This window comes from Ananas comosus, linkage group 10 (assembly GCF_001540865.1).
Source record: "Ananas comosus cultivar F153 linkage group 10, ASM154086v1, whole genome shotgun sequence".
Classification (NCBI taxonomy): Eukaryota; Viridiplantae; Streptophyta; class Magnoliopsida; order Poales; family Bromeliaceae; genus Ananas; species Ananas comosus.
In genome coordinates, this window is record NC_033630.1 from 12,858,676 (window position 1) to 12,872,769 (window position 14,094).

At 37.7% G+C, this 14,094-nt stretch overlaps 2 protein-coding genes across 2 annotated transcripts; one reads left to right on the plus strand and one right to left on the minus strand.

The window, feature by feature from the left end:
- On the plus strand, positions 4,274-8,775 carry LOC109716374 (putative disease resistance protein RGA3). The gene is made up of 2 exons (XM_020241778.1): positions 4,274-8,536; positions 8,646-8,775. The coding sequence occupies exon 1, from the start codon at positions 4,764-4,766 to the stop codon at positions 8,520-8,522; it is 3,759 nt and encodes a 1,252-aa protein (XP_020097367.1). The 5' UTR covers positions 4,274-4,763; the 3' UTR covers positions 8,523-8,536; positions 8,646-8,775.
- On the minus strand, positions 8,758-13,933 carry LOC109716376. The gene is made up of 7 exons (XM_020241779.1): positions 13,399-13,933; positions 12,703-12,845; positions 11,656-11,927; positions 10,965-11,119; positions 10,089-10,351; positions 9,381-9,443; positions 8,758-9,177 (listed from the first exon to the last, which is right to left on the minus strand). The coding sequence occupies exons 1-7, from the start codon at positions 13,709-13,711 to the stop codon at positions 8,920-8,922; spliced, it is 1,467 nt and encodes a 488-aa protein (XP_020097368.1). The 5' UTR covers positions 13,712-13,933; the 3' UTR covers positions 8,758-8,919.

The window sequence follows — 14,094 nt, forward strand, 5'->3', positions numbered from 1 at the left end:
AAATAGAAACAAATTCATCCTTATTCAAATTTTTGCCAGAATATCAATCTGCTCTATCCATCTATTTTATATTAAAATTTAAATTTGAGTTTAAATCATGAATTAAATTTAATTTTTGATTTTTGATATCAAATCTATCCATCTATTTTATAATAAAATTTAAAATTAATATTATAGATGTTTTTTAATAAAATATAACATATAAATTTATAATAAATTTGAGTTTAAATTGTGAATTAAATTTAATTTTTGATTTTTGATATCAATTCTATCCATCTATTTTATAATAAAATTTAAAATTAATATTATAGATGTTTTTTAATAAAATATAACATATAAATTTATAAAATATTTTATTTTAAATATTTGAATAAATATGATTTATAAATTTTTATTGATTTAAAATAAATTAAAATAATTATTACGTGTATTTGCATGTACGCTCAACTAGTATATATAAAAGCGTATAAGAATTCCGACAATGGCAGACAGAATCCAAAAAAGAATAACATAATATTTCCTAAAAACATATTTCTTACAAATAGATATGATAAGTTTATTAAAACAATCTCAAATAAGAACGAATAGTTGAAAAATAGCAATCTTATGTGTTGAGATGTCTGAGGATGCTCCAAAAGTTAGAGATCATAGAATGTTGGTTGCTAACGTCGCTAGAGGGTTTTCAGCACTGACTAAAGGAAGTAATCATAGTCTCATGCCCGAATTTATCTGTTGAATTGTCGGCTCGAGCTCATAACACCTGCCTCTTTTCCCCTTCATTGGAGTTGCTAGTAATCAGGGCATCGAATTTGAATAATTTGGATGATTTACTACAAGTTGCGACGTTGTTGATCAAGCTGGAGGTTGAGGACTCTTGTCCATTCATGACATCCCTTCAGCTGGGTCATCTGAAATCACTGGCCAGCGTGCGGATCAGTAATTGTCCAGAACTTAAACTGCTGCTGGGTTCGCAAAAGCTGGAGCATCCACATACCTGACAGTGAACAAATGTCCTAAACTCGCACCTGTAGCAATTAAAATGACGTGGATGACGTGTGTGTTTGCCATGGCTTATATCTCAAACAAAAATGAACGGTTATGATAAATATATTAAATATAAAATAATATTCCCTACGAATGAATATGACTAATTTGTTAAATAAATATATTATAGATATTTTTTAATAAAATATAATATATAAATTTATAAAATATTTTATTCTAAATTTTTGAATAAATATGATTTATAAATTTTTATTGATTTAAAATAAATTAAAATAATTGTTACGTATATTTGCACGTACGCTTAACTAGTATACATAAAAGCGTGTAAAAATTCCGACAATGGCAAACAGAATTCAAAAAGAATAACATAATATTTCCTACAAACATATTTCCTACAAACAGATATGATCAGTTTATTAAAACAATCTCTCATATCTGTTTATTAAAACAATATCAAATAAGAACGAACAGTTATGACTAATCAGTTAAAAAATAACAATCTTATGTGCTGAGATGTTTGACGATGCTCCAAAAGCTAGAGATCATAGAATGCTGGTTGCTAATGTCGCTACGATTTTGCAAGCGCTTGGCTCACTAAAGGAAGTAATCATAGTCTCGTGCCCGAATTTATCTGTTGAATTGCCGGCTCGAGCTCATAACACATGCCTCTTTCCCCCTTCATTGGAGTTGCTGGTAATCAGGGCATCGAATTTGAATAATTTGGATGATTTACTACAAGATGCGACGTCGTTGATCAAGCTGGAGATTGAGGACTCCTGTCCATTCATGACATCTCTTCAGCTGGGTCATCTGAAATCACTGGCCAGCGTGCGGATCAGTAATTGTCTGGCCAGCGTGCGGATCAGTAATTGTCCAGAACTTAAACTGCTGCTAGTTTTGCAAAAGCTGGAGCATCTCACATACCTGACAGTGAACAAATGTCCTAAACTTGCACCTGCAGCAATTAAAATAGCATGCGTGCGTTTGCCACGGCTTATATGTGTTATCATAAATGACTTCACTGATTTCCCTGGCGCTAGCAGGTGATGATTGCAACCCTCTTTTGTGGTTGTTTATTGAAAATATGCATAAAGATTCATTCAGTTTTGAGCATCTTGCTTCACTCTCTGAGCTAGATTTCATCAATTGCGGCGTTAATTCCTTTCCTACCAGCTTGGAAAGGTTTTCTCCCCTTACACCCTATTTGGTTGGGGGTTGAAGGGGATAAAGGTTGTCCCGCCACTTCAGATACAACTTTTCTCTCTCTTTTTTTTTTTTTTTTAATCCCTTCCTTCAGGTTGCTCGAAGAAACATTAATCTTCATCCTTGTGAGATCTATCAAATCGTCTTTGTATGAACAAATATGGTAGCATTTCAAATGTCTGAGCGTCTGTATTTTGTGATGCGACGGTGTTTGCTTCATGATATCAAACACCTTTACCTCTGTTAAATTCTGATCATGTCATTAATTATTTTATTTCAGAGCCACAGAAAAGATCTCAAGTTCTGGCACAGTTTTGAAAATAATCTTTACTCTTATTTGAATTGATGTTCTTTTAAGCGAAACTTAGTTAAAAAGTATCTAGAGCTTCAAGAATAAAATCGAAGATGCAACGATTATCACCCAAACAAAAAGCATCAGAAGCTAACAAACTACCAAGTTCATCTAATAAACCGGGCTAGGCTACTACAGAGGCTCCCGTACTATAGCCTCGTTTTCAAACTTACGGTTTTCAAAACAATGATCCACATAGTTAAAACTGATCTAGAGTATTTAAATTTTTAGAAATAAAATTTTATATTTTTTCGACATACTTTACTTTATGATCAAATCATTTTAAACTTATCAATTTTCAATGACTACTATGACGAGTTTGTAGTTTAACGGTGTAAAAAAATCTAAATTTATTCAAATTTTAATAGAAAATACTTTAAACTATTTAGATTAAGATCAGCCTCCTTAATTTGAATTTAAAAATCCTATCCTCAAATTTTAAATATTGCTCAATTTTTCTCGTCTATTTTGACATTACTTACTAACTCAACAATGTTTTTATATACCCTATATCATATTTGACGGTATAGATCATTGATTTGGCCATCCTAAGATCAAAAATGAGACTATAATACCGAAGCTAAGATAGTATAGTAGTCTCATTCCTAATAAGCCTATAACTATGTTAGAATACTATCTTAATACTGTAATAAATAAATTACATATATATTAGTCTTTACATTTCCAAAAAATAAAAAAAAAAATGAATTGACAGCGTGACGTTCTACAAAGGAAAGAAGGAAAATTATTGAGAGTTACACATTTTGCTGTTAGTTTTCTATATGGAACAGCCAGGCAACGAAACTCCTGTAAACTTTTTTCAGGGGACTTCTTTTTTTTTTTTATTTTTTGCCAAGTCAATGTGGGGGTGGAGTTTTCTTTTAAAACCGATGAATCATTCACCGTTTTTTAAGAAAATGATAAACGATTCATTGCATTCATAATTTTCTATTAAAGCGGTGAGCCTTCTCGAAAATTATTTATTAGAATTTTTTTAGTTTGCTAAGATTGTTTATAATTTGTTAAAAATTTTATGTATTTGTTTGAATTATATACAAAAATTACTCAAAATAAAAAGAAAATGTATTTAAAAGAGAATATGATAAATGATTCATCGTTTTTATAAAGAATTTGGAAGACAGTGAACAATATATTATTTTCATGAAGACGGTCGTTCACCATTTTTAAGAGAAAAGAGAAAATTACTCCGTGGCTCTTTTATTGCAAAAAAAAAAAAAAAGAATTAGTTTACCAACAAAAAATTATAGAATTATTTACCTAATTGGAAAATTTTATAGGGTCATTTTAAAAAAAAAAAAACCTATTTTCAGGTGTCAAAATATCTGTAAATCGTTATCAAAATATTAAAACATGGTGACTTTTTTGTGGACTAACAAGCAGCGGCTAAATCATGCTAACTCAGTAAAAGAAAAGAACAGCTGGAATGATTATGAAAGATATATTCAAAAAAAATACTTTGGATACGTTTATTTGACCGTAATTAATTTTCAGGTCGAAAATAACTTTCAGTTGAACTTAAGTTCACATGATTTTTTTTTTTTTTAATCATCATGATTTGTTTAATAGAAAGGCAGCGAATTTGAAACAGTACTTACTCCACCTTTTTGTTTGTTTTACTAAAAATTTTCCACAAAAAGAAACATCACAACAGTTAAACTTTTTTTTTTCTTATCATTATTTCCCAGCCTTTTTTCTCTTGTAATTGACATCAAAACTACCCAAGACTAAGTCAATTATGACGATTTATTAATTTAATTTACGACGGATCAAACAAGAAAAGCGAGTATTTATGACTGAAAATGACTTCAGCCACCCTTCACTTTCAAATGAAATTAATGTGAAAGGAAACTTGATGGTTCATGATGAAGTCGATGTGCCAAAGAAAGCAATGCACCGGAGGAAAGTTTAGGGACGGAAGACTGGAGGGCCAAAGTCTTTGCTGCAGGGCAGAAAATTTTCTGGCAGTCCTGCCGGCAAGAAAATCTTGCATACTTGGACTCCTGATGCGCAGCTGCGATGACTTGGTTGCCATCACGCAGCAGAGAAAAACTTGAATAAGTGGACTTGTGATGGGTATCTCACCCCTCGTCAGTGTTGAGTGTGGAAAATTCATTCACAAAGAGAACTCTTCTTTGAGTGTTGGAAAAATTCATTCTCTCTGTATCTCGTGCATCATCGATCCATGGCGGAACATGCGGCTCATGCGGCTCTTGCAGGCTTCAAATGGTTGGTCTCTCCGATCATCACTAACCTCATCAACAAGGGTTACGCCTACCTCGACATGGACGTGGCCGAGAAGATGCAGGACCTGGAGAATATTATCATCCCCCAGATGGAGATACTCATCGAGGCGGCCGAAAACAGCCCGCATAAGGCCCGTCTACACGGTTGGTTGAAGAGCCTTGAGGAAGCTGTTTACGAAGCCGAGGACGTGCTGGACCTGCACTGCTATTATCTTCTCAAGCAGAAGGTAAAGCGCAGCACAGGAGGAATCACAGTGCGTCTCGAATCTCTTCCTTTGATCAAAAACTTGTTGAAACGCTTTACTTTCGGACCGCAAAATATAAAGCTGAAACATGCCTTGATGAACCTGGAGAATGTTGCCGCCAAAGCCAAGGAATTCCTTCCATTCTTAACCATAGGGGTTAGCAATGTAAGAGGGCCTGAAGCCACCAATGAGTCAGGTCGGAAGGTCACCACCTCGCTGCTCACACACACAGTATTTGGACGAGACAAAGATCGCGATCATATAATAGACCTGCTGCGTGAGAGGGTAGGGCTCGAACATGAATCAAGCTTCGCTAAAAGCTATACTATTGTGGCTATAGTTGGTCTAGGAGGAGCTGGAAAGACTACTCTAGCACAGTATGTATGTGATTATGAAAGAGAAGCCAAGCATTTTGATGTCATCATGTGGGTTCATGTGTCGCAGAGAATGGATGTTGAAAAGTTGACGAGCAAGATGGTAGAGTCAGCATCTGGAATGGAATGCCCTCACCTCAATAATCTCGATACTCTTCAGATGGAATTGACGAAATTGTTGAAGTTGAAGAAGTTTCTACTCGTGTTAGACGATATATGGAGCGTGGATGACAAGCAATGGGAGTTGCTACTCGCACCGTTAAGTGTGGGAAATAGAGGAAGCAAGATCTTACTGACAACCCGTATGAAGGGAGCAGCAGAACTTTTGGGCACGAAACACTTCATACAATTAAAAGAAATAGAACAAAGCGACTTTGTGTCCTTGTTTATGTACTACGCCTTTGGTGATGCGAAAATTGACGATAACACACTATGCAAGCAACTGGAAGGGGTAGTGAAGGAGAACGCTTCGAAGCTACATGGTTCTCCCTTAGCTGCAAGGATGGTGGGTGGTCAGTTATGCAGAAGGCTGGATGCAAACTTTTGGAAGAGCATTCTAAATCGAGACCTTTTGAAAGACACTATGAAGTCTCTGTTATGGAGTTACCAGAACCTAGATGCACACCTGCAAAGATGCTTCTCATACTGCAGTCTGTTTTGCAAGGGTGATTTGATCCTACGTAAGGGCTTAGTTCACCTCTGGAGTGCAGAGGGCTTCATTAAGACTCGGGACGAGAGCAAGCAAATGGAGGACGTAGCCAAGGAGTACATCGATGATTTGGTATCCAGCTCTTTCTTTCAGCCATCATCTTTGTGTGACAATTCATACGTTATGCATGATTTATTGCATGATCTAGCAGAAATGGTTTCCAAAGACCGATGTTTTAGAGTTGAAGGAAGCTTGACAAAGGAAATACCCCGAGAGATTCGTCATCTTTCTTTGATCATGGATAGACCAAGCGATGTAAAGGAGGAGATATGCAGTTTGAGGAATCTCCGCACGCTGATATTCGTCGGCATTATCAATGATGATTGCATTGATGATCTTCTCCATGACATATTCGGCAAACTGAAGAAACTAAGGGTGGTGGATCTCAGCTCTTGCGAAGTGCGAAAGCTGCCGAAATCGATTGGTGGCTTAAAGCATCTGCGCCACCTTGATCTTAGGAATTCATCTTTTGAATTTTTCCCAAAATCAGTCTCTACACTCTACCATTTAGAGTTTTTGTTTCTTAACTGTACATCAGTATGGAAGGGACTAACCCACTTGATAAATTTGCGGCATATAAATTGTTTTGGTGGCATGCTCGAGAGGGTACCTAGGATTGGCATGCTGACAGCCCTTCAGACTTTGCGGTGTTTCCAGGTGCAAAAGAAGAAGGGATATGAATTGAAACAATTGGAGAAGCTAACTGAGCTTCAGGACTCATTACATATTTCGGGGCTTGAGGATGTTGAAGGAAAGGCAGAGGCCCTTGAGGCCAAGTTAAAGGATAAAAAAGGCATTGAGAAACTAAGGTTAGAATGGAGTACCAGCGGTAATAGCAGCAGGTCATCAGATATGGATACACAAGTACTCGAGGGCCTTTGCCCACCTCCCCAGCTTAGAATTCTCGAAATCATGGGCTATCAGGGTCAAATATGCCCGAGTTGGATGGTAGGAGATCGATGCCTCTTACACAATCTTAAATCTCTTGAGCTCCATCAGTGTCGAGCATTGGAATTCCTCCCGGATATAGACAGCTTATCGCAAGATCTGAACGATCTTGTGCTCCAGGATCTTTGGAAACTAAAGAAGCTCTCAATCCTTCCCCCAGCCCTGACGAAACTCGTGCTTGATGCTTGTTTCTCCCTTGCATTTGGCTCCAAAGAGGATTCAGAAATGATAAGGTCCACACAGGATATAACAATTTCTCAAGTAGTGACCTTTTCAGAAGGCTTGGCTGATAAACATGCCATAAATATCAGACAGTCCAAATGGTCTAAAATCATATCAAAATCGAGTGTGCAAACAGACGGGAATTCGTTACGTAATTGGCTAGAACTGAGAATGGACATAATCTACCGAAACCTGCAGGAAGAGGAGGTGCAGCTGGTCCTGCCCCCTTCTCTTCAACTACTTGAGCTCACCTCTTGCGCATTCACCAACAGCGCTTTGCAGGAATGCCTGCGAGATCTTACCTCATTAACTCACCTGAAGATATCAGATGTCATTTCTCTTACATCCCTTCCCTCAGCGGATGTTTTGGGATGTCTGACAATGCTTCAAGAGCTAGAGATCAGAGAATGCTGGTTCCTAACCTCACTGGGTGGTTTGCACACCCTCAGCTCACTGAAAGAACTCACTATAGACTTATGCCCCAACCTATCAGCAGAATGGCCAACTCTAGGTGGCAGCACCTCTCTCCTTCCCTCCTCGCTGGAGTCGCTCAAAATCAATGCATGTAACTGGAAGCATTTGGATGATTTGCGACCTGATTTGGCAAGCTTGAACAATCCGTTCATGGCATCCCTCCAGCTGGGCAATTTAAAATCACTCTCCAAACTGAGCATCACCAACTGTCCAAACCTTAGTTCGTTGCTGGGTTTGGACGAGCTGGAGCACCTCAAAGAACTCGTTGTGAAGAAATGTCCGAAACTCACACATGCAGAAACCAAGTTAGGCGATGGAGGTTCGTCACAACTCAAAAGCTGCATAATCGACGCCCCCTCGCTGCTCTACGTGCTGCTGGCGGAACGAGCCAGTGCCTCTCTCAATTTCTTGCATGTTGAAGATTTCAACAGTGAGTCATTCAGGCCAGAGGATGAGCAAGTGTTTCAGCACCTCACCTCACTCAGAAACTTGCACTTCAGAAAATGCAGCATCAAGTCCTTGCCTGCCAACTTGGAAAGCCTGAATTCCCTTGGTCTTCTGTATATTTACAATTGCCAGAATATTCTGTCACTGCCTCATCTGCCGAGATCACTTTCTTCGCTCAGCTTGTTATCTTGCAATCCGGTGTTGGAGAAGCAATGCCAAAAGCCTCACGGCCAAGATTGGTGCAAGATAGCACACATTCCTACAGTATATGTTTCCTGACTCTGTTCGATGACGTAAGGTTTTGTTTTGCAGAAATGTGTAGTTGCTTTCCTGTCTTCTGCTATGGCTCCATAGACTTCCTTTGCAGTTGGTCGTTTTTTCTGAAGTGTTGCTACGATGCAGGTGAAATTATTGGCATCATCTAGTACATATTAGCAGCATTATTGATGGTAGTATGAAAGCAAAAGAACAAAGAGAATAAAGGGGAAACAGAAAAAATTACACAACACATGAATTGCTGGTGGCCAAGCACAAGCTCCAAATCTTGCATTGGTCTTCACTGATCTACAAGTTAGTGCACTAATAGCAGTTTACCATGATAGAGGGATGCCAACTAATTAACAAGATTCAAATAGGCAAAAAGAGGGGGAGGAAAAAAGAAGAAAATGAAAAACTATCAAGAAAGAGTGTGATCCTTTGATTTCTGGAGAACTTGTTTTAACACAGAAGCGATTCTCTCGGCCATGTGATGCTCCATGAACCGCTCTTTTACCCTCTCGTAGCCTTTCTTTCCCATAGTCAGCCTTTGGTCGACGCGGGTGGCGAGCTTCACCATGTTCTGTGCAAGAGGCAATATGCCGTCCTTTCCCGCAGGGTGTAGCAGACCCGTTGAGCCATGCACAACTATTTCTGTGGTCCCACCCGCAGCTGTGCCCTGAACGATGATCAAAAAGTCGAAAAAGAGAAATGATTGTAATACTTATTTAGCAGAATATGCTGGAAATATTAGATGATTGAGCAAGAAATGGCAACTTTTAATATTAGTTATTTCCTACATGTATTATTTAGGTTCTACATTCTACACAAGAAATTTGGTGTGTGTGTGTGTGTGTATGAGAGAAAGAGAGAGAGTTTTACCAACACTGGCAGCTGAAATGCCATTGCTTCTATGGTTATCCTACCGAAACATTCTCCACGGGCCTGGAAGGGAATGAATTGAAGGTATAAAACTGAAATTTGTAAGCAACTATTATCATACCCATGCACAATAAGAGGGTAAAAACAAGGGAATAACATCATCCACCGAAAGTCTCCTGCTGCAATTGATAAAAAGAGTGATTTTCAAAGCATCATCATAGTTATAAATAACAATCACGATTTATTAGAACTACATTCTTGGAGAGAGAAATTTTCTTGTAAAAAGACAATAATTGGCCTGTTGTTATTGAATTCACCTTTAGTTTGTCCAAAGCCAAAATTTGCCAGTTAAGAAAAAAAAAATAATGAAGATACACAGCTAAATGTATTAATGGTACAAATGGAATAACAAAATTATCAACCAAATTGCCAACCAAGCAATGCAGGCTTAACAAAGATATGCCACAGAATAGAGATTAACAGGGATGAAGAAAATGAGAGAGATGTAGAAAAGAAGTTGAGGGGAGAGAAAAATTGAGAAGAGAGGCTAAAGAAAATTGTACTTGCTACAAATATAGGTAGATAAATACAAAGCAACTATAACAATTGCAATAATTGTTCTTCGGAAAGAGGCAAACATGAAAACTACACAGATAAATCAATAAATCAAAAATATATTTGTATGAATTGGTAATTTCCTATATTTACCTGAGAGTTTTGAACAAGCACGTCTATCGCAGCCAAATAGGGAGCAACTGTCAAAGTTTTATTGACAAAGTGAACGCAATCCTCGATTCCTTTCTTTAATACAAAGTTACGAAGTTCTGTCTCGAATTTGGTCTGAGCAGTCATATCACTACCAACTACGACTGCATGCATTGATGGCACTTGCAGTTTCTGTTCTCGGATAAGCTGCAGGCTCTGATGGAATGCCTGAAGAAACAAATCCTGACCTTTCCCACGTGAGACACCTGCACTATTGTCACATAAAAGATCAACTGAAAGGGAAAAAAACCACATATCACAGCTCAAAAAAATTTACACAAATACGAAGAATAAAAATCTTTATTAGTTATGAGCTTTCAATCATACAGTCGAGAAGGGCTACTCCTTTAACAGAATATTCCTCTATTTGAATAATGTTCCCATATAATAACATTCTCAAAAGGAAAAAAAAACCCTTGATAAAATGGGGGAAAAAAATTGATAGAATGTGCAACATGATATTGTCTTGAATGAGCCCTAAACTGTTAAGCAACAATAGTATTCAGCATGACAAACTCAACACTAGTGTGTTCAAATTGTGTAGACAATGGATTGAATTAAACTAAGGTTGTGTGTCAACACACAAATAACATAAGTAATCAGTATTATACACTCAAGCTCAACTTACTGGTTCGGTAAACTAGCAGGGTGCTAAGCTGCAAATTGTTGGTCACTTGTAACCAAAAAATATAAAACATGTGACACCTATCTAACGTCATACACTACAATAGACTATTATTACGTACAGGACACACCCACCAAAATTGAAGTATTTCCCCAATTATTAAGGAAATCATGCAACAAGCAAATGAAACTTACTATTTATTATGGCAAAGAGAAGATCTTCACTTCGGACCCCAAGGGACTCACGTATATGCTCCCGAAGAACTCTTCTTGCTACACTATCTTCTGCAACTTCCATCAGCTCTTTACTATTCCCAAGGTGGACAACATAGGTTTTTGGCATCTGTATGCTACGAAAGGAAGTAGATGGAAGAAGAACAAAATTAATTTTCAAAAATGGAAAGATTTATGGGCATTTAATAAAAGCTTTGCCTTTTTAAACAATTATAAAACAGGCCAATTGAATTATGCAGATCGAAAGAATATAATCATTGGACACATCTGGTGAAGTGACCATAAATGCTTTCAATGGAACAGTGACAACTTGTTAACCCACATTTTACTTTTCGTTCTGGATCAGCAGTAAGCAGCTGCAACTATGTTCAAGGAAACTAGAGGATGAATTTTAAAAAATCATGCTGGACAGAAAATACATGTGCTAGTAAAAACTGATGAAATCCATATAGAATAACTACACTCACTAGAAAAATTCGAAAACAGAATATAGGAAAGCACAAAAGGTTACTTTGACATTTAATTTTTTAAGCACAAATTGTCTTGGGAGGATAAATAGAAACAATTTCGAGCCATTCAAAAGTTAATTGAGAGGATGCTATTAAGACCATAAACACAACTTCCAAACAAAATTCTTGCTTTTGGAACATACTTTAGACGGTGTTGAGTCCTATTCTTCCAATACTCGGCCGTTGTATAAGAGTCAATCATAGCACCGGCAACCAAAGGAAGATGTTTGACATACTCGAGACTAAAATAGTGTCCTCGCATTTCATGAATCCACCACAAAATCTTCGGAAGAACTTTCGGAACATGTTCCTTCAGAACAGCATCGAGCCACTTCCCAGAAACAGCTGTGTTTAAAACAACCAAATCAGCCTTTAGAGCAGTATCAATCGCCTCATGACCTTTGGCAGAGAAAACCTGGCAATGTCGCAATAGCAGGATTAGACAGAAACTTAGAGAGGAAAACAAAAGTATCAATAAACGAACAAAAATATGAGGTAAAATGAATATTCAAAATTTTCAGAGATGGTTTCCAAAGGAATCCTCAAAGAGGTCGATCATAAGAGAAAAAAAAAATTCTACTGGTTCTTCTATCACGTTTTTCTTCCATACCTGTGCTTTAAAAGTTAAATCACACTAAGAAATTAAAATAATAGCATAAATAGCATTTAAAACTAAACAGACTTCACACCAATAGACAACCGATTCCAGCATCTGCTATTTCACACACTGTAACCAAACGAGCTGTTAGTAACTGAGATGCAATTTGTGGAATATTTCTAATGAGTAAATCATTCTATTAATGGCCAAGGAACAACAAACAGAAGAAGGAAATAAAGCATCCAATCTAATTCTGCAGCATCACTATTTACAGAATTTCAAAACCCCAAAGAGCAAACAGAAAGGAGCAACATAGAAATCTGTATTGGCATTGCCATTTTGATTTCATAGCATAGAGGAATTTAATCTATTAATATAATTGTCAAACCACTCAGAATCTGAATTCCAGTGGCAGCTACACATGCAAGTTTACTAAGGCTTAATGGGTAGTATTAGGCTGACATATGCACATGATTTTTCTGCTTAGCACAGGACCAAATGAGGTTGACTTGGCAAGAATCTGAACTAGGAAATCAAAGTAATACAAGGAATATATGATGTTGGTCAATCAAAAACGAAAAAAAACACACACCTGAACTCCACGGTTCAACATCTTATGTTCTAAGCTATACATCACTTCATTCGTTTCGTCTGATTTCTGGTTTGTAATCCATACTACTCGGCAACCAACTCCTCTTAGAAGAAATGCAAGTTCCATCAATAGCAATGGTCCACCTACAATGATTGCAAGGTTATGCATGCATCAAGCCAGAAATATTTTGATGGCTGCCTAATTGCCTGCACTTCACACTGGAGAAATTATAACAATTTGAAGGACTATAATCATATTTGTCTATAGCCATGTAGAGCAATCAAACACAACTTAAAAGAACATCCTTTTTAACTCAATAACAAACATTTCCTTTTAAATAGGCATGTCCAGCAATCACACACATCCATTTAGCAATAAAGAGAAGCATAGTTCGAATGCTGCAAGAACTCTAATGCATCCTAGAATAGGTTAAAAAGTATAAACAAATAAGCCACTGAACTTCGTTTTTCTTTAATCTACACTCTCTGAACTTTCATTTCTTTTTATTCGACTCAATTCAATCAATTGAATAATTTGAATTGCAATTGTGTTATAAGCTTTTGATTGAAACATCCAGTTTAATTGATTCGAATGACTCAGAACAATACAATATAAGAGCCTAATCTACAATGCCTTATAGATGGGTGATATTCATGCATATTTAGACGACTCTAATGCATCTCCGAGATACATTACCGGATAGGGAGAGCTCGTGCGAGACGAGCAGGACGAGCTTCGACCTCATGAACCCTAGCGGGCTATCGCGCGCGGCGGAGACCGCCGTCGTCGTCGACGGCGGAGGGAGGCGAAGGCGGCGCTCCACCTCGTCGGTGGCGAGGCCCCGCCGGAGATCGCAGGGGTCAGAGAGGGCGCCGCGGAGGAAGAACCCGACGACGGTGGAGGCGGAGAAGACCACTAGAAGCACGAAGAGGAGGAAGCGCTTCCTCTGGAGAGTCGAGGACGACGAAGATGGCGATAACGAGGACGACGACGACGGTGGCTTCGCCATTGCCGCAGCAGAGGAAGACGATCGGATGAAGGGACGATATGCTCCTCCGCGATCGGTGATGCTAGGGTTTCGTCGCCATTAGGGTTGCTTCGAGCGGGATTTGGGGATTTTGTGGGGATCGGGATCGATCGACACTTCCACAGTGTGAATGTCGAGCTACGATCTTCTTCTACAGTGATCGCCGAACCTCTCGCCCCTGTTGCTGCAATAGAGGAAGCAACTAATGGAAAATATCAAAAGGAACCCTGAAGTAATAGCGTGCTTTACTTTACTACTTTAGTGAAATAATAAATTAATATATAAAAGGAAGGCAAATATCTTTATAAAATAATCAAAAGTATTAAATTTTATGAAATTATTAAACTTTGAAAAAAAAAATGTTG